Consider the following 26,567-nt stretch of genomic DNA (forward strand, 5'->3'; position numbering starts at 1 on the left):
TTAGGTGGACTCCAGAGCCGGTCTGGACAACGTGGAGAAGAGACCGTAAAGGGACTTGAACTCCGACTCCTCAGTCGCCCAGCCTGTAGACTACCGGCTCGTTACCCATATCTGTGTACATAATTTAACTACTAACAGAAAAACGAAACTGACTGGCCGAACGTAAATATGTCTTCCCGTGCTACTAACGACCACCACTGTTCACTTCAGCATTGCTGTTACGCACATTCAGATAGCGTCAGACTTTTCGAGAAGAGGTTCGTCTGTACTCATCAACGCCATTTCAGTGTATAATTAATTCTGATTAATGCTTCATGGTAAAAGGTCGTTGGTTATCCTTCTCAGAAGATGAAAGGTACATGCGTTACACCAGTAAATCGTCATTACTTCCGTTACACGTTCTTACAATCGAACTGCATATTGATTGGCAGACCTGTCTCATAAAACAGTACATAACTTGTGAGCTTCATTAAGTTAATGTCGTACCGCATATCTCATTCGTAGAAATAATGCAAAATCTTCAGGGTACGTTTCCTGTTGTGTGTCACACAGTAGCGTTAATAGGACCACCTACACAACAATAATATCCACAAACGAAATTGATGCGAGCATATTCGAAACATGTAGCGAACGCTGTGCCTAATAAACGAATGTTTATACGCTAGTATCGATTTGTTTGTCGATATTATTGTTGTGTAGACGGTCCTATGAACACTACAATAATGTAGTAACCACGTAAATGTCACTTAACGTGCCAAGTATGCGGCCATCCGGCCAATGAGACTTCAGATGACTACTCTTCAAGCGAACGAAACATGTCCTCCCAGAAAGTGATACGTTCCTTGTTCAAATGAAGCTGCATGGTGAGCTCCGTGTCTATGTTGAGGTACCAGCGATCTCCCAGGGCAGTGGGCTTCCATATCACGTTCAGGAGCCAGTCCTTCTTCGGAGTGGGGCATCTGCAAACATCAGACACAGACCCGAGCTGCTTTTCGTACAGGAAAGTAAGATAGACTTGAAAGGATTCTGACGATGGTGTATACTGTACTTCTTTTGGACTTCACCCATCGTCTGGTATGTAAAAGACAAAACACCACGGCTTTTCGATCACTGGATTGAGAACAGCTCTTTCTAACGGGCCCAACTGAGTAGGTTTATCCTTCCCTATCCACCTGAAGACGGAGACAAATCCAGTCTCCGAAACGTTGTGGTGTTTTGTCTTTTACATACCAGACGATGGGTGAAGTCCAAAAGAAGTACGTCTGAAAGAGACTGGCCAAAATTCAGTCTTCTTCCCAGTAAACATTTATGATGCTTTGAAATATATAACAGCTGTTTCACAGAAGGTACACCAAATACAGTTAAATTCAAATTGAATAAACCAGGACGTTTATTTTGAAATATTTTGTCAATTCAACTGTTTTCTGAAAAGCAAAACTGATGCCACGAAAGTTCAAATCACAGAAGAATTCGACTAATTCCGATTTTACAGGGAGACAGTCTCAGTTAGAGTCTGGTTCGAATGCTGAATTTGGGGCAAATAGTTTTCCATTATTTGTTGTTGAGGTTGAAATTTCAGCCAGATTTATTCAATGATCTCCCTGTTTACTGGGCTACAGTTGCACCCAGAGTGACACAAATGGTACATACCCTGTTTTCGCGAAGTTTGCCCACATCTTGACAAGTCTCGACCGTGTCTTTGCCTCGGGACTGTCAGGGTCCAGATCGGGGTCCATGTGCCCCATTCGGAACAAGTATCCTAACTCATCAGAGTGACACACGCCTGAAAATTAAATTGAATCATGCGAAGTTAGGAAACTTCTCGCGATGTGTTCAAATGTCTCGGTGAGATATTTTAATCACTAATTCTAAACGCAATGATTTTTGTTTCTGTGACTGAGTTTGCTGTCAGTTTGGTAAATTACTTGACGATGCCATATCAACTGACGGAATGACTTAGGGGCCCAACCAGCCTCATAATCAATTTGTACATGGACCATTTCCCCGGGGATAAAGCGGTCGGCGTGTGAAGCTTTCCATTCACCTCCAGCTAGTGCCGAGGCTCAACAATGGTGGAGCTATACCTCCACTCCGGCATATGTCTTCATGGCATAGTGCTTAATTAATTACGAATAGGGACCACTTTACCTTGATATATTGCAGATGAGAATTATTACTGAGTACTTTGTGGATTGATCGACAAGGAAAATGAAAGGACCACAACAAAACAAATCCCATACAGCTCTTTCCATCCCTTTTGATTGAGCCTCCCTACATCAATTTTGGCAAATAAAGAGCCCGATTATTTTTGCCACCACACCAGCCAATGTAAATGAAATTCGGGGAATGCATCAGGTTCATTCATCGGGGAATGACTTCCTTCTGCTTAGGGGACAGCGATGTTCCTCGGGGCAGGATGGCTGTCAGCACCTGAGGCTACGTAGAAGTACAAGTGATGATTTATACATTAAGAAGAGGGCCACTTGGGAGACATGTACGTAAACTGGAGAATATTAAAATAGTTCATAGAGAAACAGAGTCTAATGACGTGGCCTGTGTTCAGGACAAGTTTCAATGTAAGAGACCTTAGAGAGTTCTCCTACCGTTTGTGCACTAGCCACAGGCAGCAATAAGAGCACATAACCATTCACCCAACGTGGAATAGAGCCATCAATCCCCGACGCTGACAGTAGCTCAGCCTGTATGACAATAATTGGCCTTATTTGAGGCGCTATCCCGGAATATTGCCTGAAGGGACTGAGGAAATCCACGGAAACCTCAGCGAGGATAGCTGATTTTCTAGGCGAGTTTTGAATACGAAACAGGAGCGCTACCATAAGACGACAAAGCGTTCGTTACTGTGTATATGAAACATGCCAACTGTAACACTGGTACAAACAGACCTGAGATCTCGCTTTGGCATTGACCTGTCTACATCCGTTCCGAAGGAAGCGGTTCACACATTGTCTTCAGGATAATGCAGGACTCCGCCTCCACAACGATTTAGTAACCGATTAATGATAGCGGCCTCCGTAGTCTAGGGGTAACGTTCCCACCTCATGACTCAAGGTACGCGGGATCAAACCTGGCGGAGGTCGTGGAATTTTTAAGGGCGGAAAAATTCAGGGAACAAGTCCTCCGGGAAGGACTTTAAGCCGTGGGTCCCGTGTCGTAGCTTTACGGCACGTAAAAGAACCTCATGTCTCAAGGAGACCTCTGAGCCAAATTTGTAAGGACATTTCCCGCCCAACAATAGTCTCTAACGCCTCTGGTAGATGGGGGAAGCATCTAGATACCGCTGAGCCAGTAGATGCCGAATTCGCTGGCTGAGTCGGGACTGATGGCACGCACCAGTACCGGTAGGGTATAGAGACTGGTAGAATATCACAGGGGGACGTACAATAGATCAAACTGGTCGCGGTGCATGGGGAAACCCATCCCCTCCAATAATAATAATAATAATAATAATAATAATAATAATAATAATAACCGATTAATGATGCATGCCAAGAGCAAGTTCGTACTCTTTTATATAAAATTCAGGACGTTTTATTCTTTCGTTTCATCAGCGTAGGACAAACAAAGTCGCAAGTGAAATTTGTTGGTCCTCCCCGTGCCCCATAATAAAAAGTAAAGTTTTGGAGATTTGAGAGGCATGTGTGCCCCCCCCCCCAAGGTTACTGTCGGATCAGTTAAACAGGGTTGTCTAAAAGTAACGGCGGTTTCAGTAACACTTCCACTTTCCGAATTTGTATCCGATTGTACACAACACAGAAACAAATTTAAGTAAACACCGCTCCCTGCTTTACAGCCCTTTAAATCAAAGTGGTTGCTTATTTAACACTTGCTTTATAATTTAATATCCCTGGGTCCCCCCCCCCCAGCAGTGCTTCTCGTGCCTCTCACTATGAAGAATTATTTCCCTAAAAATTATTAACTGATTGGGTTTTGTAAGTGAGATGCATTATGTTTTCTGCGAGGTTCCAACATTGTTTAGATGGGAATCCTTCTTCAGAGGGCTAAAGAATAATACGTACAAAATAAACATCAACATACAAAACAAGAAATGTCTGCTGAGCGCACTAAATGGGTAGGATTTATACGGACTGAGAGTAAGCTAAGAAGAATGCTTCCTGCGAAACATGTTTCCCACCACCACTACTACTACTACTACTACTAGCAGAGTAAGATCACGTGGCCTTTCTAGAGCCCAGGGAGTACTAAAGCAAGCAGTAGAATATAGAAGATATAAATAATTTTTTCACCATAAGATTCGGTTACATAACTTTGCCCACTCAAATATCATTCTCCTAAAAAGTTCTTTCTTATCCAAAAAGAAAGCTTATACGTATAAATGGTGAAGCGCACAAGAAGCTTCAGAATTTTACTCCATTAAACACTGCAATCGAACTGACTTTAGGAGCAGCAGTCATTACAAACACACTGAAACCATAATCTAGGAGGAAGACGATATATTTCTCAGGTGAGCATTATGCAGTCATGTTGCCATGTTAACTCCTTGTCCACAATTGTATGGTCAATGCGCTTCAAACCGGCAGAGGAAAGTATGGAATGAAATCTGCTGCTAGTTACATGAAGACATAACAGGCTTCCCAGCATTTGGCTGGCCTGAGTTGGCCTTTCAAAGGGCCGGTATTCCCAATACTAGCCTCACGGGCCACTTGTTCCCTTCTTAGCTTCTCAAAATCCAACGTATATACACCCAGAAACTCATCCACCCAGCACACTGAAATAATTAAGCTTATGAATGTTCGCTTCGAGTAATTACTGTTCATTTTGACTGACGAGGTTGGTCACTACTGAGAGGGACGACGTCGAGATGAGACCACGGTATTAATCGCGATATTCCGAGAGTTTTGTAGCGGTGATGACTGGCCAGCTGACCCTCACTGCCCTGGGCAGCACAAAGACAGTTCGTCCTGGTGTAGTAATAGTAATACTATTAGGGACTTTGATTAACAGCTATAAGAAGAGAGAGAGAGAGACACCGATAAGTTGCATAAACTTAACTATCAGATATCAGAGCACAAAGGCATTGTCTGGAAGTCCAGAAGTAACGGTAGCACGACAAAGTTGTTTAGTGAAGCAGCACACGATGAACATGCATGGCGAAGTGGAGATATATCTCCATCGTTCTTGATCTCGGCGCTAGATGGAGGTGAGCGGTCAGTTTCACGCCCCGGGTCTCTTTACCCCGGTGAGCGAGCCCCAGTACCCGTCGGAGAGACGGTGATCTGGACGCTGTAGAGAAAAGATAAATGTCCTGACCTTCCGCAACCCGTCGCTATGACGTAGGCAGCACAATGAAGCAAGTGTACAGTGCTGTGGGACAGCATCAACCAAGCACACTGTACACCGTGTAGGTTGGAACAAATTCAAATTTGGCAAATATCAGTTGACAGTATGAAGCAGGAGAAATTCCACTTGCAGCAAGTACTGGAAGGACGAAACATCTACATGTTCAGTGCCCTGCATGGTACAAACACGGTAACCTTAAAGGGTGTCCACACAAAAGTAAGCCAAGAGTGGAAACGCTCCCAGGGGAGACAACTGACGATGGGTGCACGAGTAGAATGAAACGATTCATCTGAACGGAAACTGCAAACGGGAAGCAAAAATGTGGAATGCAACGGGAAATCTGCAGGCAGAGCGACACGAACCGCAGCACGAAACTGCGTTCGCCCTTCAGATCACTGGCAATGGAAGGAGACGGTCCCTCTCACGTCTACATTCCTTCAACTTCTTCTCGACTGTTTGTCGCTTGCCTTCTCACATTATTTTCCCATATGTATACTGCCAGAAGTGCTTTCCTGTGTTCTCTTTGTGCAGTTTATCATTTCACTATATGCAATTTCGTCATTCATGTGTAAACATATTTTACCTAAAGATTACATTCTGCACTTCTTTTCTCCATGGACAACTTAGTACAAAAAGACTCCGTGGCCTGTAGTCCGCAAGCGAACTCTACCAACCGAGCGACCGCCGCTTGTCGGCGAAGTCAGTGCCAACTCTAGCGGACAGAGGGTGTCACGTGGTCAGAACAATGAATCCCCACGGCCGTTAATCTCGGTTTTGTAGACCGGCACCGCTATTTGCTTGAAATAGCTGTAGCTCCTTAATTATCGTCACGATGCTGAGTGGACCCCGTTCCAGACCCACTACCTGTCAGAAAATCTGGTACCGCCAGGAATCGAACCCGGGACCTCTGGATCTGTAGACAGGAACTCTGACCACTAGACCAGGGACTCGGTCTCAGGTGAACTTTGCAACTTTGACAGTTCTCAACATGGCGAAGGATATTTCATATCGATCCACGCCACTGTGAAAACAAATTTCCCGAATAATTTCGATTTTAGATTTTTCCCACGATTATGATATTTTAGCATTACCTGGATATTGCGTCATTCCGAGTAGGTGTTTCATGTACGCCAGTTTTCCATCGAATGAAAACCGGTAGCAGTATACAGGGAATGCAGAGTGTACGAGCTGTCGTTTGAGTTGCATGTAGATAGGAAAGACAAACTGAACGTCAGTGTTCATCTGTAATAAAGAACAAATACATATAGAGGAGTCTGTCAGGGACACTGACCTAGTGTTAATACAACTCAAATTTCATTACCGAGACAGCCTGCCACTGTCCTTACTCGGCTCAGTTCATCGAATATCGCAATCAGCTTCCTTAAGGAGTCCCACCCCATCGACATCTTCATAGTCATAACTCGTTACTCAAGGGTTTCCTTCAAAATACTCATTCCGTTTGTCCGCTCCCCACAGGGAAACCTTCTTAACATCTCACCGATTAATTTCTTCAGCAACACAGAAATGTGGCGTGTATCTGTAATAAGAATACAAATGTCCGTCTTTATTTTACAAAATATAACTTTTATTTGAATTGTGGTTTCAAGGCCCCTTATGCAATAGAATCGGAAAGACAGCCTGCTTCGAAGTAAAGTAGGGACCTTCCTCTTGTGACTACACCGCATTAACATTAAGTTCTAGTCTGCAATATGCAGCAACTCTTGTGTCCTGTCAAGGTAGTTTGCTGTGTGCGCCTCCACGCCCATAGAGAATCCAGTGTTGAAGACGTATGTTCATATTGTGATCGCACGCACCTGCAGACGGACCTACCTAATTTCCCCTTTCCTCGCATCCTAACGTAGTTTCCCTTTTATACCCCAGAGATCGCACTGCACCGCCCGGCCACAGCTGTGCCTGGTGACGTGGTTCTCTCACAGCGCCTCGCCTAGCCAGTCGCTTTACCAGCTTGGCTCACCTCAGCACTGACTACGGAGGTAGTAAAAGTCTCTAGTCCTCTGAAACCTTACATGCTGCAAGGATGCAGGGCTTTCAGACCCGCGGGAGACCGAGAGGAGACAGAACCCGGTCTGAGCCAACAGGCTCCAGTATTCGTTACAGGATGGAACCTCATTTCTGAGAAAAGACTGCCCTTCTCAAGGGGATTGTGGATGGGAAATAAGAAAGCACCCCTCCTTTCCGGACCTCATGTAGAAGGGTCTCGCCCCGGAAAGTGATTATCTTGTCCTAGCAAAAGGCCTTCTTCGTTTCCTCTAGGAAGTTGACATGGAGTTTCCTCAAGACAAGAGAGAAGGGTTTTCTTCAGTGATGAGACAGTCAGATATTTCTGGGACGACAACCCTCTACACGACCCGGAAAATGGAGTTGTTTTTCTCACTTACCTCGGCAGTGGCCCTTGAAAAGGTAATTTCTTTCCCATAAATCCACTTTGTACTTGTGTAGCCAATCCTGCCGTCACTAAAACTGCTGTTTTCACTTTCCCCTGTCCACCGCTACTACTGTCCTACACAGGGTTCTGTCCCCCCCCCCCCCCTGTGGATCTGAAAGCCCACCTTCACTGCAACTTTCCTATATAGCGTGACTGCATCCTTACCGTACTGACTTCCACCATGAAGACAGAGGAAGCATTTCCTTCGAATCGCTGGTATCCACTAGCAAGAATACACGGTGTCACAACCCAACAGACCACACTCTGAGTAATGAGTGCCGTGAAGACAAAACGATGCAGTAACTCCGAATATATCAAGAATCTTCTCTGCAGTCAGGACCTCATGTCTTATTCTGTGGAACAAACCTCTGAGTGTGGCAAAGGAATGTTCGTGCCAAACTGCTCACTTACTACAAAGCTCTTGGTAACTACGGTTTCGTGTAAACTGTCACGCCCGTCACGTCTCGTCTTATCGGAAACTGCTGCTTCAATTTTGAAGAAATGTATCTATTTTTAAACTGTGGAGTGTTGAGGAGGCCTGAACAGGTTCATTTCATTGTGAGTGCATCACACAACGAGGCTTTGAGAAGAATTCAATGTTTAGTGATATAAAGAGCACATTCATGACATGAGAAGCAACAGTAACTCCGGATACTCAAGCCACATACTGAACAGTGGACATACATAGGAACAATGGCAGATTCCGTGGAAAATATCTGAATACTCTAAAAGATTATCACATTTATGAAATCAGTAGAGGTAATCTGCATAAGAATGCGACATACACTGACACACACAATCCCATATTCGAAGCATTACACGAAATTTACGCAGGATAACAGTACACGCCCTCCTCCAGCACTGCCTTCCAACCCGGTATATTATAAATACGGGAGCAAGCGCAGTATACGCGCATAACAACAGCATACACAGGCAGAGTGGGTATATAAAGTAAACAAACACAACACGACACTAGACAGTAAATAAAAAACATCAGTAATATGTGGGTTCTTGCATATTGCAGACGATAACCACAATGGGCTTAAACACGGAAGCCAACACGCGAACACTCAAACCCAAGGAGACGCATATCGAACTAGATCGTTTGAACAAATGGACGATGCCCCCTAGCACAGGTGTAAAAAAGAATTTTACAAGAAGTTTATTGAATTATAAATTTAAAAATAAATTAGAGCGTATGGAATTTTAATTAATGTTAATTAGGTATCGATTGTAACATCCAATATTTTAAATCATGAAATATCGCAGCTACATATGAGGTGAGTAAGTGGACACTTTATACGGTGGAACAGTTTCGGCATAGCTGAGACACCTGATGATGACCATTTGCTGCCGCCGAAACATGTTGTGAAGGGAAGAATTGATAATGATAGTTGCACTGTTGACGGAATTATATTGTGTATGAAAAGTATATTAATGTAACAGGATGCTTAAATACAATATTTAACGGAAATTCAGCTGAAATACTCAGTTCCTTTAGCTGGAGTTAATAATCCGATATAATAATTTATAAAACATCAGAGTTGTTAATCCAAATATGAAAAACTATTAACACTTTAGAGTGATTATGTTTCAGCATTTATTAGCATAATTCACAAGTAAGTGCAGACTTTCCATTCAGTTTCGGTGTGGTACTAATTATATGCGACCTGATTATGAAAAATAATATAAATACGAGATTTTGATGAGAGCTAAAAGGGAGGTGACATGTCAAGTTTCAGACCCACTGCTTCCAAGCATGGCGTTCATTTAAATTTAATTGTAACAGTTTGGTTTCTTCTTCCAAGAACACACCCCGCATATCCCTATAATGATAAGCGTAACTGTATTTATTCGCAAAACTAACCCAGAGCAATACATTCAGTCTCTGGGCGTAACGCCTATCACTGAACTTCAAAGCTGATGGCACACTGCTTCATAACTCGTACACGAACTGCATTTTCAGCATTTCAGTCTGTTGAAGAAGTTGTTATAGTTTCGAAAAATACTCACATTTCTTAATTTCACTGTAACGCCCGTTGCTTATGACAGTGAGTGTTGAAGGAGCCCTCTGTTTTCAATGCCGAACCGAGCTTACGGAAGCAGAAGCGTGAACGCACATTTAGGAGGCGCCCGGACTTCAGCTTGGGCACTGGCTCTTACATTTGGGTTTCTCGTAGTTTAGTTCAGTCCCTCCAGGCAATTACTGGGGTGCGCCACTATCGTTTCCTCCCCGGTAATTTCAAATTCAGTGAACACGAACAAGATCTGCAATCCAAGTATCCGTCTGCACGTGGCACACACATAAATGCTTATTGCCGTTGCAGGCTGACGGCACTGACCCCCGCTCTGCTCTACTTACATCCACATACTCCAGCAAGGTTTCCTGGCACAGAGGCCGGTCTCCGAAGTAGAACTGCCTGATCTTCCGGGCCACTTCCTTCAGCTGTCTGTCACTCAGTTCGGTGTGAATTATTTTTCTAATCAGTAGCTCGAAGTTCTTATTGTAGATATCAAGTTGTTGTGGGTTCAGCTGAATCTCTTTTGGAAAGAAGAAGGAATAGAATTAGCAATTCTGCCATTATATTCTAGCATGTAGACACGTTGCAAGGCCTCTACCTAAATATAGAATAAACACATACACATACCAAAGATCCATGCCGTGTGTGGGATTCGAACCCGCGATCCCGGCTTCCGAGCGTGACAAGACAGTACATGGCTTAGACCTCTCGGCGACCGTGACCGCCTTAAGAGAAGGACAAACTAACAAAAGAAATACTTCCAAACTTAATCAGAGTCGCTAGTTGAAAGAACACACTCCTCATTACACAAAACACCAGCCCTCTCATATTCATATCTTTCGTAGGGCCGTACTTTTCACTCCGTGCACTGAATCCAACAGTCGAAAGAGTCATCAGCACAGGCTCCGACGTTTCTTGGCGCAGTCTGCATGCCATTCTTTTATCGAAGACTCCAACCGAACAATTACGGTCAGAAAGAGGGCGTCTTTCGTTGAAAATATTGAAATTGGGGTCTCTGAAAAGTTGGACTCTAATCTTCACAAGGCTAATAGCCCAAGAAGACTCGTTCCATACGGGTGCCGCGAAAACTTCAAATTATATAGTTTTTAATGCTGAATGATCCCAAAGTTTCTTGCACTCACTCAGACACACACCGAAATATAGCCAAAAGTGAGACGTTTCTTGTATACTTCTTACAGTATTAAGCATGTTTAAATATGTGATTATCACCTGATGCTACTGCCAAACTTACCTTTAAGCATAATCAGGCCTTCGTGTGAAGTTACTCCAATTATATAGGGCACTTTGTGGGACCTTCCCTGGGTCACCACATCAATCGGAGGCTCACTAAGGAAAATTTCTTCTCCTTCTATCCTCCCACGCTCAATTACAGGCGCAAAGAAACATTTTCCGCGGTACTCCGCCTGTTGTACAAATAGCAACAGCACAGAGTAGACCACATTTATTTTCAATCAAGCAACAAACAAACAAACAAACAAGATAACTACTAATTGCAGGCGTATAAGCTAGATATGCTGCGAAGGAAAACGCGTACAGTGGCACGGAGAGTGACAAATACTCTCTCTCTCTCCACAATTTTACTCCAAACATCTCTTTCACTACTGTAGTTGTTTGGTGGGTGAACGCAATTACAGACAAGCAGAAGGTAAAATCATATATGAACACATGCTTCGTATTTTCATGTTACATACTACAATTTCAACACAGTGGTCCACTATTTGTATTACAAGAATGTATGAAAACTGGATATATTACAATCTAATTGCATTTATCTTTATTAGTTTGTAATGGCAAGTAATTCCATGTTAATCCCCAAATTCTTTTTCACAACTTACATAAAAATAGGATTAATTTTTAGTTATTTAATTTCCGGATATTAAGAGACACTATAAAAAGAACGTGTAAGTTTCTCTGTCCAGCAGACTGGACTGAAACTACAGGAAGTCGAAGAAGGGATTAGAAAGCATATTAAAGAGCCCATACTCGAAGGTCACGCGCCTTATATCAAGGTCCATGAAGACTGCAACTGTAAGTTATGTAACATGGGATCATATCTGGTCACAGTCAGAAACCATAATTATCTGGGATACAAGAATTTGTGAGATTCACATGACGAAAATTTCGTGCAGTGCCAAGTAAACTGCGTGAAATATGAAGGAAGACGAATGCTTCTTGTGCTTATTTTAATGTGCACTGGATTAGATTTTACGATAGTTGTTTTTTGTAAATATGTGGTAATAGTTCAAGAACAAAGGCACGCGAGAGTGAATTTCATAGCACTTCTTAGGTAAGATGAATTTCAAATGAAATATATACAAAATGGCTATGGAAAACATGGGCACTTAGGGCTTCCAGCGATTGGTATTCCACCGTTCCAATTCAAACTCTGTTATAGAAGGCGCTACCTGCACTCTTACTACGATACAGATTCAAAATATCCCACCAACGAGCCTGGAATATGGCCAGGATATTCATAGAATGTCTGAACAATAAGCATGAAAGTTGTCACTGAGTATTTTCTTGATATGGATCCTTCTTCAATTATAAGATCGTAATTTTCCTGAGGCTGTGGTGTACAAAGACAGACTACTGAGTATTAGCTTGCTATCGCAAGTCATCTGCTTGTGCCAAGCAACGTGACAGACATGTCCTTACCTCCATCGCTTTAATTTTGATGACGCCCTCTACAAGTCGCCGCACTGGCACAGTACGAAGGAAGTCCATCAATCTGTTTGAGTCATTAGTCCTACATCCCAGCACCTCCCCGAGCAGAAACGCTTTCTTCCGCGGGCTCTCGTCCAGTGCCCATGAGTTGATGGCTGACCCACTTTGAGATATGGCGTGGTGAAACAGTCCTGCAGGAAATTTGTGCATTGTGACCACACAGCTTCTCGGGGCAACATGTTACGTTTGAAACAGAATATCGCAGCAAATAAAAGCAGCTCAAATCAAGTGTGGGTTCGACCTTTCTTAGTTTATGATAAGCTAAGTAGGGTTCATATAAGGTTGTGTGTTCTGACGCTATTATTTCCATGGAGTCCTAGCGCACTATCGGCAAGCACTGGCTACCCAATCTTACCAGTCTGGTAAGTGTGACATCTCGATTTAAAGTAAGGAATTTTGCTTTGTAATGCGTCATTACCTTCAGACATGGGAGATAACATATGAAAGTGTACACAAGAACCCCCGGAACTCCCTCCAAAGATGGTGACGTTGCCAGGATCTCCTCCAAACTGCGCAATGTTCTGTTGAATCCAGCGTAGAGCCATCACTTGGTCCTTTAGGCCGTTGTTACCGGGTAACACCGAGTCTCCTGTGCTCAAGAATCCTGGACAAGGGATGATGCAATTATTTGGAAATGCATGCCTTGTGCAGCGAAATACCATACATAATCATCAATATAATCATCATTTTTACTGATGACTGATTAATTATTTCGTTTAAATTTGTATTCACAATTCTTGGCACAAACTAATCATATTAGTCAGAACGGCTTACATTGATGGATAATAAAATGGAGTCTGAGGATGCGGACTGCTTAACATGGCTCGAATAAAGACCAAAGGCGACAATGAACCCTCGTATTTCATAAATAGAGGGAAATCTGTTGACTATCTATATGAACCTACGCCACTTAACCTAAAATGTAGTATTTCCACGCCATATGTAATCGTCACACAGCAATCATTCGGGAGTCTTTAACGAGGTTATGGCATTTTATGCACTGTGCCACCAAGAATGGGCATCAAGGACTTTCTTTCAGGGACGAGCAACATAGACCAAGGCAGGCTGTAATTGAAATACGAGAGATTCTTGGAGACGCACGCTACTTTTACACTCCTTAATATAATAGCAACAGTAATCAAATTTGCGGTGTCAAATCTGTTACCGGCACTCCAAAATATAATATTTTCATCCCTGTAAAATTCTTCCTATGCATTGTTATTTTACAGTTTTCAGATGCATTAAACCACCCTTAAAATATGCTGGGCGCCATATCAAATTTTTGCAAACGCTGGTCCTAACATGTAAAACGCACGACTGCTGAAACTATTTCTTTCACACGCAGAAACTCAGCATACACACACATGCCATTTCGAGTGTATGTGGTTCATTTAAGTACCTCTGTGTTTGAAAAAGAGTATTTCCCTTTCTGTGGCTGCGCTAGAGCTGAAGCCCCAACCATGTCTATCTTAAAGTTACATACCCGTACTCGTACATACGTACTAACGTGTGTAGTCAGTCGGGATTACCCCAAGAACGGTAACACGTTAATGTTGTGGTTACCTAGAGGACCCAAGCGGTAATTCAGCGTGACAAGGACGACACCTTCGGCGACCAGATAGTCAGGTCCGTATATCCAGAAGTTTCCATCTCCCATTGTAAACCCTCCACCGTGAATCCAAACCATGACAGCCTTCGGGAACTCGTCACTTCCTCCTGGAAGCTGCGACAAAATTATTGCACATTTACAGCATCCTGCATTAACTAATTATGCTCAAGTTGCCGAAGAATTCGATTTAAACCTGCCACTCTGTCCACTAAAATTCCACATGATCTGACCCATAATCGAACCCGGACCGTCGCGCCTGAGCTGTCTGTATGACTTGACGTGTAAAGAATCACTGTACCTTTGGAGTATATACATTGAGGTACAAGCAGTCCTCTTCTCCTTTGAATTCCTTCTTGAATATCTCAAGCTGGGCGCAGGTTGGGCCTTCGACTAGGGCGTCTCGCATCCCATCCCACGAGTCGGCTGGCTGAGGAGCCTGCGCAGGAAACAGTTACAAGACACCTTCAAGGAAGAAAATATGAAAACAATACTTACTATGCCATTGATCTTAAATATTCAAGTATTTGCACCTCTACGTGAAACTGAGATTAAGCTACAAAAGCAAAAATAATCTCTCGGTTCTTGTTGTTATTGTTACTGTTGCTGTTTCAGTACGTGCCTGCGACTGGCTTGTTTGCTGATGTCAAGCACTTAACAATAAAAATAAAACTTATTGTTATTATTATTATTATTATTATTATTATTATTAGCAGTAGCAACAGTAGCAGCAGTTGTAGTATTTGTAACGATCATTATCATGGCTACTTTCGGTTTGAAACACACAGGCGCTGTGATTGGAAATGTATTTCTAATTATCTACATGGTTAAAACAAGTTAGGAAATGTATGAGTTTCTCTTTGTGACCGCCTCGAATTTGGAAAGTGTGTGTGATAATTAAATCTGTACTTACTTATTCATGAAGCTGAGCCCTTCTGGAGGAGCCGCCAATTCTGCAGCTGCTCAAGAATTTCCCAGCATTTTATGGAACCCGAAGGTTCATTACGGTGTTCACAAGAGCCCTCCACTAGTCCCCATAATGAGCCAGATCAATCCAATCAATACCATCACATCCTATATCTCTAAGATCCATTTTAATATTGTCCACCCACTTACGCCTTGGTCTTCCCTGTGGTCTCTTTCCTTCTGGCTTTCCCACCAATATCCTATACGCATTCCTCGTCTCCCCCATTCGTGCTACATGCCCTGCCCACCTCATCTTCCTTTACTTGATCATTCTAATTATACTTGGAGGAGAGTACAAGTTATGAAGCTCCTCATTATGCAGTTTTCTCCAACCTCCTGTCACTTCATCCCTCTTCGGTCCAAATATTCTTCTCAACACCCTGTTCTCAAACACCCTCGGTCTATGTTCCTCCCTTAATGTCAGAGACCAAGTTTCACACCCATACAGAACCACAGGCAAAATTACCAGTACAAGCAGTCTGCTTGTACCGGTTCTCACGGTCTCTTCGCTTGCGGATTTATTTTCCTTTTACCCTGAAGATGGAGGCGATACGTTCCTCCGAAACGTCGGTTAACACCACATCTACACGGTGCCACATCCCAGAAGACTGCTTTCTTCATAGTCACCGCCGTGAACACCTCAAATCTTACATAAAATACGTTGGCTCAGAACATTATTAGGTCTGACAAACATTTAGTGAGTTGCGCATGTGAATCTTCATGTGAAGTGCCCATTACGGTTATCCTGATGAAAGAAAATTGGAACATGAAGCAAAGTGCGAAAAGTCCCCAGTATCAAATTTTAAGGTCATTCGTTTAGCTGTTCTCAAGTTGCGACATGCGGAACAGACGGACAGACAGACATAGCAAGGCTGAGAGGGGTATTCTAGGAAGACACAGTTTTATTTGGGAATACAGTCACACTCCGAGTTACGGCCGATGGCGACGATCAGGACCAAGATGCACTGCGCCAGCCCCGCGACTGATCTCCTACGTTGTCTGGGCTCTTGACCAGACTGTGGCGTACACCAGAGCGTCACAGCAAAAGTGGGAACATAAGTATAGCAAAGACAGCCCACAGATGACCTTCATGTCTTCCGTTCCTGTAGTTCTCAGGGCCGATATGGTCTAGTGCGCTGCGGTTATGCACAATCAGTGCAGTGCTGCTTGTGTTCGGTGCAGACTTCTCTGTCTTCTGTCCGGTGTGTGGGCGCTTCCTCGTTGCCGCTCCTGCTGGACGCCGTTACACTCTCTGTCCCTGCAGGGATGTGGCGCCTCGCCGTTGTAGTATTTCGTTTTGCTAGCTTCATTGTGTCTCCCGGGCATCCTAGGTGACAATGGCACCCCCACTAGGGCTGTTTGCGGTGGACCCAGATGTGACCAAAATGCTGGAAGTTGTAGCAGTGACATTACTAGCAATGGAGGTCATACTTCAGGCAGCGTGTTAGTGTCACTAGGAAGGGGACCCTAGGTGAGGGGCGTTTGGCCGTCATATGTTTCACACCAAAACCGTCAAAGCCCCACTCCTGCGAGTCAAGGGAGATATTTTCAGTAGAGGCATTGATGGTGAGATGCCCAGTAGCAGCCTTGACAAGCTCATCCGACCTTGGGTACAGAGTGAAGTGGGACAGGATATAATGGCCTTGTAACTATGCGAACCCCGGCTCCCGCGGTTCGCAGTGAATACTGGTTAAACAGTAGGAGTTTGGTCTCCTTCTGGATGTCAAGGGGGTTAGGAGTAACTTCCAACGTCTAGGTGACGTGGGGCGGCCTCTCCGACCTTTCTCAAATGCTCCTCGGTAACTGTGTTCGCAGTCGCAACTGGATGTGCATCCGGCTTCCTGTTCTGCCTGGCAATTCGTGCTCTTTCTGCAGCCAGAGAAAGCAGGGGCTTCAGGCCAAAGCTTGGAGGGAAAATCTTCTGTGTTGAACTGCAAGGAGTGCAGCATGCGTGGTAGAGCGCTTGTGTAGCACGCAGGCAGTGTTCGGAGCAACAAATTAGTTCTGTTCCCCGTCTCAATGAAGCCTCGATGAGGCGTGATAGAATTTCAGGTCACTGGCAATAGCTGCACGCACGACACATCACCGACCATGACTTCGGTGGACCGGTAACGAAGCCCTCACTGTTTTTCCCCGTGGGCTTTCAGTACTTGTAGTCACATGCGCTCCGCAACAGAGACATGCCCTGCAGTCGTGCCAGCTTTGCAACGTCAAGTTATTTTTCTCTTTGTTTTCTTAGTGAGGTGGTACTTGGTACTGCGGCCACTTCTGGCCTGTTGTACCAGCCCCAGATGATAGGTGAGGGTGATTGTGGAGCAATTAGTGGAATGAAGATTGACAGGGGAAACCGAAGTACTCGGAAAAAACCTGCCACAGCGCCACTTCGTCCACCACAATTCCCACATGACTAGAACCAAGCTCAAACCCGGGCCGCCGCGGTGGGAACCCAGCGACTAATCGCTTGAGCTACAGCGCGGCCTTTGTTTTGTTCTTACTGATGCTCAACAGTGTATGAAGCGTGTGCAGTCTTTACGAAACCTTTCAGGCTAAGACTGTGTGTTTTAACAAGTTTTGTCTCCCAATAATTTCTCACCGAAATGTTGACGGTATTTTTGGCAGTAAATAGATAATCAATCATAAAATTCAGTAATCCATTTCAGTGCATAATTTCTACTAACAAAGATTCCCAGCACATTAGATTTGCCAGATATAATCTCTGTTTCGTAATATATCTATGTTTATAATTATCATCACTGAATATATGCTTCATAAATAGTAGTTTTCAAAGTATGTTTATGGTGTGTCTTCATACAAAATCATAACTGCCTATCTCGAACAGTTCATCAGTTATCACCAGGGCCCGAATTTTGATGACCTAAAATATTTTAAAAATGACAAAATGACCGAAAAAATCCAGAAAAACAACCTAAAATGTATCATGTCATGGAAAATCTACTAATTGTTTTAAAATGTATTTTTAATCTTTATTAACACCGCGAAGTGAACGTTACTCTTTTAAGTTCTTCCTCTTTTTATGCTGAAAATTAAGCAATATATGATTGAATTTGAAGCTAAATGTTTTAATGCGTTTGAACGCTTATCAAATGTACAAGTAGGGTATATATTCCAACATTTAAGTGCCACCTCATTCAGAGTTGCAATAGATGACAGTCAACATGCGGAGATTCTCGAAGGTGAGAGAGCGCTTCTTGTCCGACAGCACATTCTTGTACTTGGAGAAACTCCTTTCCACATCTGCAGACACAGTGGGAGCGCACTTGAAGTGTACCAAATCACTAGCAGTACGTTCTTCTTCAATACTGAAAGCGCTGAAGGACTCTCCTGACAGAATTCGAGAAATGCTGCATAATGTTTTCATAACCTGGGTTTTTATCCAGAACACTTTTCATTTTTCTTGACACCATTTTATCAATGTCCCCTGACACTTTCTCCAAATCACTGGCTATTTTTTTCACCAGAGCGAGCGAATCGTCTAGCGTTGCACCTTTCTCCTGTAAGCATCTGATTCCTTCCGTCAAGGAACTGAAATTTGCCTTTATGAAGGCCAGCTGTCCTTCCACTTCGCTGCACGAGAACTGTTCCTGAGCAGCTTCAATTTCCCTCGCATCCTCCGTCTTCATTGAAGCTACAGTGTCATTCACTATTTGAAAAAGATCGCAATAGTAAAGTGTAGCATCAATCCACGTTCCCCACCTTGTGATGACGGGTTCCGGGGGCAGTGGAACACCAGGGGCCATAGATTTAAATTGTATTTTACGAACTGGAGCTTTGACGAAAATCATCTTAATCCATGATACCAGAGGATACTTGAGGATTCGCATGTCTGAAATTTTATTTGAAAACTCTGTTTACCTCGAAGTTGATAATAAAATTCTTTCTCAGAGATATTTATTTAATACTTTAAATTCCTACGAATTTGGTTTTGTGGTACTAAGTCGGTAGGTACATTATTGAAGAATGTTACAGTCTGAGACATTATAAAGTGTATACCTTAGCGCATAATTTTAAGCGCTTAAAACTATCTGCTTAACTAATAATTAACAACTTTTTATATATAATGATTTCATTTGAAATAATGTACATAACAGGCTTATGAAAAATACCAGTGATTCTGTATCTGATTGTCTAATGACACAATGCCATACTGCGCTTTATCTGGCTCAGACGGGAGCGCGCAGGGCGAACAGAGACTCAGATAAGCACGACTCGCGCCGACCAGGAGATAGTACGGAGACTTCGAACCTCCATATCAGGAAAAAGTAGGCAATGGAATTTTATTTTTACATATCTCTAAAGTGAAGGACTAGAATTATAAGCAACAACCAGGAAAAGTCACTTTATTTTATTGCGTCTACTATCTGCTAAAATTCTTGGAACAGTTACGCTACCCACTCACTCACACTCGACTGCAACAATTCACAGATTCAACTGCTTCTGGATACCAAAGTCCTCGTTGTTGTTTGCATCTTACACCTCTGGTCTTCTGGACTCTCTTCTCACTTCTGTTCTGACCTCTCTGAACTTCGCTTTTGAACTCTTTTTCTGAACTGCCTTCACTTTATTCCTGCTAGGCGGATTGGATAGCAATCACCTCCCTTAAAGAGTTCCGTTTTGTCATACCCGTGTAACAGTCTGTTTAGAATGGCGTTACCATGGATATGTCTCCAATAGCGCCATCAAAATTCAGAGTAACGGTGTATTTCGCGTTACCACAGGAACGCGCCCCGCGAAGCTCCGCCCAGCCGATGCGCAGGTTGTGGCTTTTAGGCCGCTCGTCACAGTATGCGTTGTCGCGTGACGTGTTTGTCACACAGATAACGATGCGAGCCGTTGTCTAGCAATGGACACCCACTCTGACTCAGATATTGCGGCTTTTAGGCGACACGCCACAATATGAATTAATACTGCATACTTTTCAGAAATACAGCAATTATCTTTAAAATGCTATAATAAAATTACGTAGCGTGAGGATGTTTCTGGGTATCTGTACACAGACGCACCAACCCGTAGGAATTAAAAGGAGTGCAAAGATACACGAATAGGGCCTATTCATTTTTTAAGGATACAACCCCCCCCCCCATGTTGCTAGTAATTCTTAATGATGTGACCAAGCGACCGAATGGCCTACGGAGCCACGGGGTTCAACGACAGAGGAACTGGGCTGCCATTCCAGCTAAGGACAAGGGATTGACCTTGACCTATTCTCTCTAGCACACAGGATTGTCTCTTGGGTACCGACAGCGTCTTCCCCAGGAATAAGGCGGCAGGGGCGTGAAGCTGACCACTCACCTTCTTCTAGCGTCGAATGACAGAGCTATACAGCCACTTCCCAACTCATTTTAGGGCGTATTGCTAGCTTAGGCACAGGGATAAATTTACCCTTTACCTTTACTTGTGTGGAACAGAAGTTACTCGTAGCGCAGTTCACGTAATTACCCGCCTTCTGTGTAGGTCTACCATATTGGTCTACATCTGCAAGAGCCTGTCACGGAGCAAAACAAATTCAGTCCACTCTGTTCCTTGGGCATCCATTGTGATTTTAACGTATCTTCTACTCACGTCTCGTAACCGGTGTCTCCCACTCTGGTTCTACACGCATTTCTCATTTTCCACATGTGTTTCACATGTCCTGCTCGTCCCAGCTTCCTTCATTTGTCCGCCGTAATAATAGTCGTAGCGAGAATAGAACCATCAAGAAAATGCTTAATACCAAACCAGAAGGAAATAGGAGAGTGGGAAGACCAAGGTTAAGATGGGAAGAATGTGTGTGGCAGGACATAAGACTTTTGGGTGTAAAGAACTGGAGGAATGTAGCATCGAATAGAGAAGAATGGCGACCAATCCTGAGGAAGGCCAGGGCTCACAAAGGGCTGTCGTGCCAGTGATGATGATGATGATGATGATGATGATGATGATGATGAATGATACTCGTATTGCGTTCCTTCTGATTGCACTTAGTTCTGCAGATGCTTCGCCTTACTTCCAAATGTTCTCTTCAGAAACGTTTTCAAACATTTCTATTCTATGAAACGTATGATTGCAACTCAACAGCTCAGACGCCTGATGATGACCCGTGAAAGGGTCGAAACATGTTGCGTCTCTAATAAACATAATACAAGCAAATGTTGACGCAGTAGTGTCTTCTTTGTTTTGAATGCTGAGTGTTGTTGTGTACACGGTGCATTCTATACTTTATATATGAAACGTATCCTCTTGTGGGATGTAATGCCGTGTAGTTCAGTAGAGGTTGGCCGACTTTACGGAGGAACGCGTCGGCTCCATAAGCCAAGCAGTAAACCAGCAATAATCAGGCTATACGTTCCTCTGAAATGTCGGTGAAATTCTACCAAACTGTATGGCGTTACAACTCAGAAGGTCGCACTCTTCTTAGTCGCGGTCCTGGGAATCCTCCGTTCTGCGTGCGACAAGCGACGAGGTCCTGCGTGCTTACAAAACGACACTTTAAATTACAGTTCTCTGTATCTGATTTACAATTTGAGGTAACAGACGCGAAGGCAAAAACATTCCGAGCACGATCCCCGAGTTTAATACGCTCTTAATGTTTTCACTTTGCTACATATTAAAAGATTTTGTTAACAATAATAGTAATTCCGTTCAATACTTTAATTGCTTATGAGCTTACTCAACAGTCCAAAGGCCAATTATAAAGCAAGAACAAGGAAAGAGGCAAAATAAAACATAGACACGAACAATAAGCATTCAAATAGTGCAACAACAGTAAGAATAATAACAACACAGACCTGGCACGGCTAGCAAAGCTAAGTATGTCAAAGGCTGAATTATTTAAAACAGTTTTGATGGACAAAGTCTGTAGCAGCATTTCAAGTGCTGCTAGTTCAGTTTAATCTTATCTACAAAGGCGTATCTAGGCTTTGTATCTGGCAACACTGTTCCTTCATAGCGTCCGAGGGGACTTTGAATTAGTGTTTAGAGTTCACGGCACATTTATTTTTACAAACCCGAAAAGAAAGGGTTTGTTTTAAAAACGTGAGCAGAATTACAGAAAAAGTTACTCTTGAGTATGCTATCAATTTGACATTCTTACGAGTAATTCACGTCATAATATTACTAATGTCCACAAAGGTATGCCTGTGTGTAGTCGGGTAATTTGCAAGCAAATTATTAAATTTGGAACAGTTACGTTAATTAATGGGATGTGTAGTTCTGGGCGTATTTAGAATTATCTGCACTGGCCATGGGTGTTCTCGTATAGTCTCATTAAAATGTTTTAATTTCTACAGCTTCTATATTTTCTTCAATTCATGTTTTTGAGTATCTTGTACACATATTTATAAATTTCATTTATTGAACCTGCAAATGGATATGATAAGTCGCGTGCAGCCCACTAAGAGTGTGGTTTTGTGAGTGTCTTTACGCTTTTAGAACGTGAAGCAGATTGTAAAATATTCCTTCTAACTTATTTTTGTTATCTGTACGCATAAACGACGTACAGTCCCCAAAACTGACGAATATTTAGCAAATTTTTAAGTACGTCTATTGAATTCTTAAACTTTGTAGATTGCATCCTGTTGTGTATATAGCGTTTAATTACTTACATTTCAGCCGTCGGCACAACAGACAAAACTGGGATATCTTCAATGAAGACAACAGAAGTTGGTAAATATTTTACTTGTTTAATGTAAACTGTATGGTCGAAACATGTAGCACAACTTACGTTTCATTAGGACCGCGCCATAGCTCAAGCGGTTAGTCGCTGGCTTCCCACCGCGGCGGCCCGGGTTCGATCCCGGGTCTGGTCAAGTGGGATTTGTGGTGGACAAAGTGGCGCTGGGGCAGGTTTTCTCCGAGTACTTCGGTTTCCCCTTTAATCTTCATTCCACAAATTGCTCGACAATCACCCTCACCTATCATCGGGCTGGTACAATAGGCCAGAAGTGGCCGCAGTACAAGGGACTTAGTCTCACCCCACTTACAATAAAAATAATAAAATACGTTTACATTAAACAAGAAAAATATGTACCAATATTTGTTATCTTCATTGGAGATACCCCCACTGTTGTGTCGACGGTTGTAATATAGGTAATTAAATATAGAATACTTCCAACCAGACTCTGCGCCCCAAACAAAAAAGCAGTTGCCCACCGCAGAATTTGAACCTTCAGAATTCTCGAGGTTTTAATGGACTCATTGATAATGTCGTTAAGAAGCCGGTCTTCGCCGGGACGTCGAGACTTGCCAGGTTTAGATTTCGCGAATTGAGGGGTACTCTTACTATGCGGGACACCCCTCTTGACGCTACACACGTGCTCTCGACTCACCACCAGAATCCAAACACGGGAACTGAAAACTTGTGTTACCATATTCGGAAACATTAAATGCTTACACAGCACGGGTTCCTTGAATTTATTACTGTCCGTATTTCTAGAGGATCCATGTTTTGATTGCCTGAAATTGACTTTACTATCATTTTCTTATGTTTAAACGATTATACGAACACTACGTATTTGATAAAGTTTCGGAAACATGGTCCGTTCCTGTCATCAAGACTAAAAAGGGAAAGCATCTACTCAGTTAAGCCCTTTCGAAAGTATAACGTCATACTCATACCAATCACTATCACGAACCTTAAAAAAATCGTTGTTTTATTGGTTCTGTTCTCAGCAGCAGAGGCAATGGGGCTTATCGTGAAAACATGGAGTTCTCATGCCTGGTCGCTTTGGTCCACTCGTGTGGATTTTGAACTTCAGATAATGAAGGCTAGTTTCATTACGGTTTTACCTTTTTCCTCTGATAGCCAGTTATCGGCATTACCAAGATGTTTAATCTCAGCTGCTGGTTGGATACCGAACTTGCAGAGGTTTAGGATATTAACTGTAGGATATCTACTCGTATGACGACATAAAAAGTCCCTGGGATCGTGTATTTATTTACACGTTTATTTCATTTACGTATTTTTTTATTGCTAGTGGGGTGGGACTAAGTCCCTTGTACTGCGGCCACTTCTGGCCTATTGTACCAGCCCCAGATGATAGGTGAGGGTGATTGTGGAGCAATTGGTGGAATGAAGGTTGGCAGGGGAAACCGAAGTACTCGGAGAAAACCTGCCCCAGCGCCACTTTGTCCACCACAAATCCAACTTGACTAGAACCGGGATCGAATCCTGGCCGTCGCGGTAGGAAGCCAGCGACTAAGCGCTTGAGCTATGGCGCGGCTTTCATTTACGTAACTATACCGTTTGTGGCAAGGGCTATACAACGTCCAGCAGAGAACAATGAGTTATAGAAAATATGGAGCGAAGTGATCGTGGTTTGAGGTACTATCTCAGCATGTGCCTGGAGGGATTGAGGAAAACCACGCAAATAGAGTGCAGCTGGTCTTGGGGCCGAGATTTGGGTGCGGGACCTCCTGAATATAACCAGAGTTGTACCTACTCGCCGGCGACATCCGGCGCCTGGCGTCGTGTTATAATAAGGGCGCGATTTGTGCATTTTTCTAACTGTCCGTCTGCAAGTTGCCATTTCTATTTATGCGCTCAGATAGGCGCCTAGATGTCCCTCCCTGCATGACTTATGCAAATAAGTCAAACATGGTGCCCTCACTTCTCGTCTGACCTGACGTGTGATAAGGTTAACTGTGAGAGCACTTTCTCACTTTCTGGTGTGATGGCGTATTTCCAACGCAAGAGAACATTATCTTCTACATCACTGGTTCGTGGGTCGGTGGGTCAACAGTCAGTGTTTTCTCCCAAGTCCCTGTCTCTCTCACCGTGTACAGTACATGTACTGCTCTAGTAGTATAATTATTGCTGGAACATCTAAACGTGTTTACATGGTGCAATCATTTTAGAACTTCCAGCAAATCAATTGGACACTCAGGTGGAACAGCGTAGCGTACGTTCCGTCTGGTCAAGTCACCCGGGTTCCCTCCGCACGCGAATCATCAAAGCTATAATCTGACACACTCTCAAAAGGAACTTGCCCGCATTACAGCAGATGTTGAAAATGCAATGCGCACTCACACCTGAAGGTTCTTTTTCGAAAATACAGTAAACTTGAAGCCTGACACCTGAAACCCCACTTTTCTGTCGAAGGCGTCTGAGGGATTTTCGTGGATAACGTTTTGAGCCCAGCGCCGATTTCATTAAAAATTCTCTTCACCAAGCAATGGGCCTTCTGATTTTCCTTTCTTTCAATGGCAAATCGGAAAATAGTTTAAACTTGTTCATAACAGCAGACAACATATGCTGCCTCTGGTGTAAGTTTTATTTGTAACATGTTTCATAACGCCAATTTGCATAAACCAAGCCGAAGGCCGCTAGCAGTCCGAGGGCCACTGATTGAGAAACTCTGGTCTCTACGTTACAGGAGTCAACGGTTTAATTTGCTGCATGCGTTTGGTAGTGCAGGATCGAACCTCATCAGCCACGCTACACCGTAACGGTTTCCAGTCAACTGTCAGACCGAGTTTCACTTCCCGTCACAACTGGTATGCCAGGTCACACGGGGCTTCACATTATTCTGTTAAATAACTGGGCGAATAGGAGGCAATGCATGTGTAAAATATTAAATTCATAGGTTTGTTGGCATCAAAAATGGAGGGGGGGGGAGGTTGAGCGTAACGGCTCACAGCTTAACAAGGTGTTTCAAACGGAGAACCCAACTTCCCAAATTCTCGTTTGCCCAGTCGCCTCATATGAATCCGACATTTTTGTATATACCTACATTTCAGTGTTGGCCACAATTTCCGAGTTATATCGCTCTGACTGGCTTCAAACTTTCTCCCTATCTAATCGCCTGGCAAGTGGAATCTAATCATCTGCTCTCTTTTTAACCCGAGTTACGCAGTCACGTGACCATACACGCCAAAGAAACGTCGCTCCCGACTTCAGAGCCTCTACACAGGCTCTGCGGTTACTGCTGTGGATTTCATGCTTATATAGGCATGCCACGCTACAGTTCTGCAAGAAAACCGTGGCGTCAAATATCAGTTTTAAACCACGGGCTTAGTTCTTTGTTCTGCAGAAAGAGTACATTGCACCTTACCTTGAAACGCAGTGGCCCGACGGGCGGTTTGGCGTAGGGGATCCCTTGGAAGCTGTAGTACGTGCCTCCCGATTTCGTGGTCGCCTCCCTTCCTCTGAGCTTCCCTTGCGCAACAGAAACAGCCACAATATCCGACATGTTCGCTTCAAGAAGCCGCTCCCGCTCTCAAGTAACGTATCATTTCTGCAGAACTTCACATTGTGCCACAGCCGTGTGCTGCCTCTAGCAAGGAACTAACCGCTTATCGGTTAAAAACTGCATCGTAATGCTTGCTAAGGAAAACTGTAATGCTTCGTCAAAGTTATCTTTCTTGTTGATGCTTTATCTCCTATACATACTCTACACACACAAAAAAATCGACTTGTCATGCTGGCCAGCCACGTCAACCGCGGTCACGGGTGTACAAGCTGAAAACTGGC

At 43.5% G+C, this 26,567-nt stretch overlaps 1 protein-coding gene across 1 annotated transcript; it reads right to left on the reverse strand.

Moving 5' to 3' along the window:
• LOC111869254 (esterase FE4) lies at window positions 1-26,567 on the reverse strand. The gene is made up of 10 exons (XM_023860637.2): window positions 26,149-26,567; window positions 14,439-14,576; window positions 14,095-14,254; window positions 12,950-13,135; window positions 12,463-12,662; window positions 11,039-11,210; window positions 10,128-10,306; window positions 6,411-6,561; window positions 1,651-1,783; window positions 1-959 (listed from the first exon to the last, which is right to left on the reverse strand). The coding sequence occupies exons 1-10, from the start codon at window positions 26,284-26,286 to the stop codon at window positions 794-796; spliced, it is 1,623 nt and encodes a 540-aa protein (XP_023716405.1). The 5' UTR covers window positions 26,287-26,567; the 3' UTR covers window positions 1-793.

The sequence above is a fragment of the Cryptotermes secundus genome, unplaced genomic scaffold, assembly GCF_002891405.2.
Source record: "Cryptotermes secundus unplaced genomic scaffold, Csec_1.0 scaffold630, whole genome shotgun sequence".
Lineage (NCBI taxonomy): Eukaryota > Metazoa > Arthropoda > Insecta > Blattodea > Kalotermitidae > Cryptotermes > Cryptotermes secundus.

Excerpts from the sequence above, each read along its gene's own strand:
- LOC111869254 (XM_023860637.2), bottom strand. The coding sequence starts at position 26,286 with ATGTCGGATATTGTGGCTGTTTCTGTTGCGCAAGGGAAGCTCAGAGGA. Across the intron at positions 14,255-14,438 it reads TCAATGTATATACTCCAAAG|CTTCCAGGAGGAAGTGACGA; the intron begins GTACAGTGATTC and ends ATTTTGTCGCAG. Across the intron at positions 1,784-6,410 it reads CGGAATGACGCAATATCCAG|GCGTGTGTCACTCTGATGAG; the intron begins GTAATGCTAAAA and ends TTTAATTTTCAG.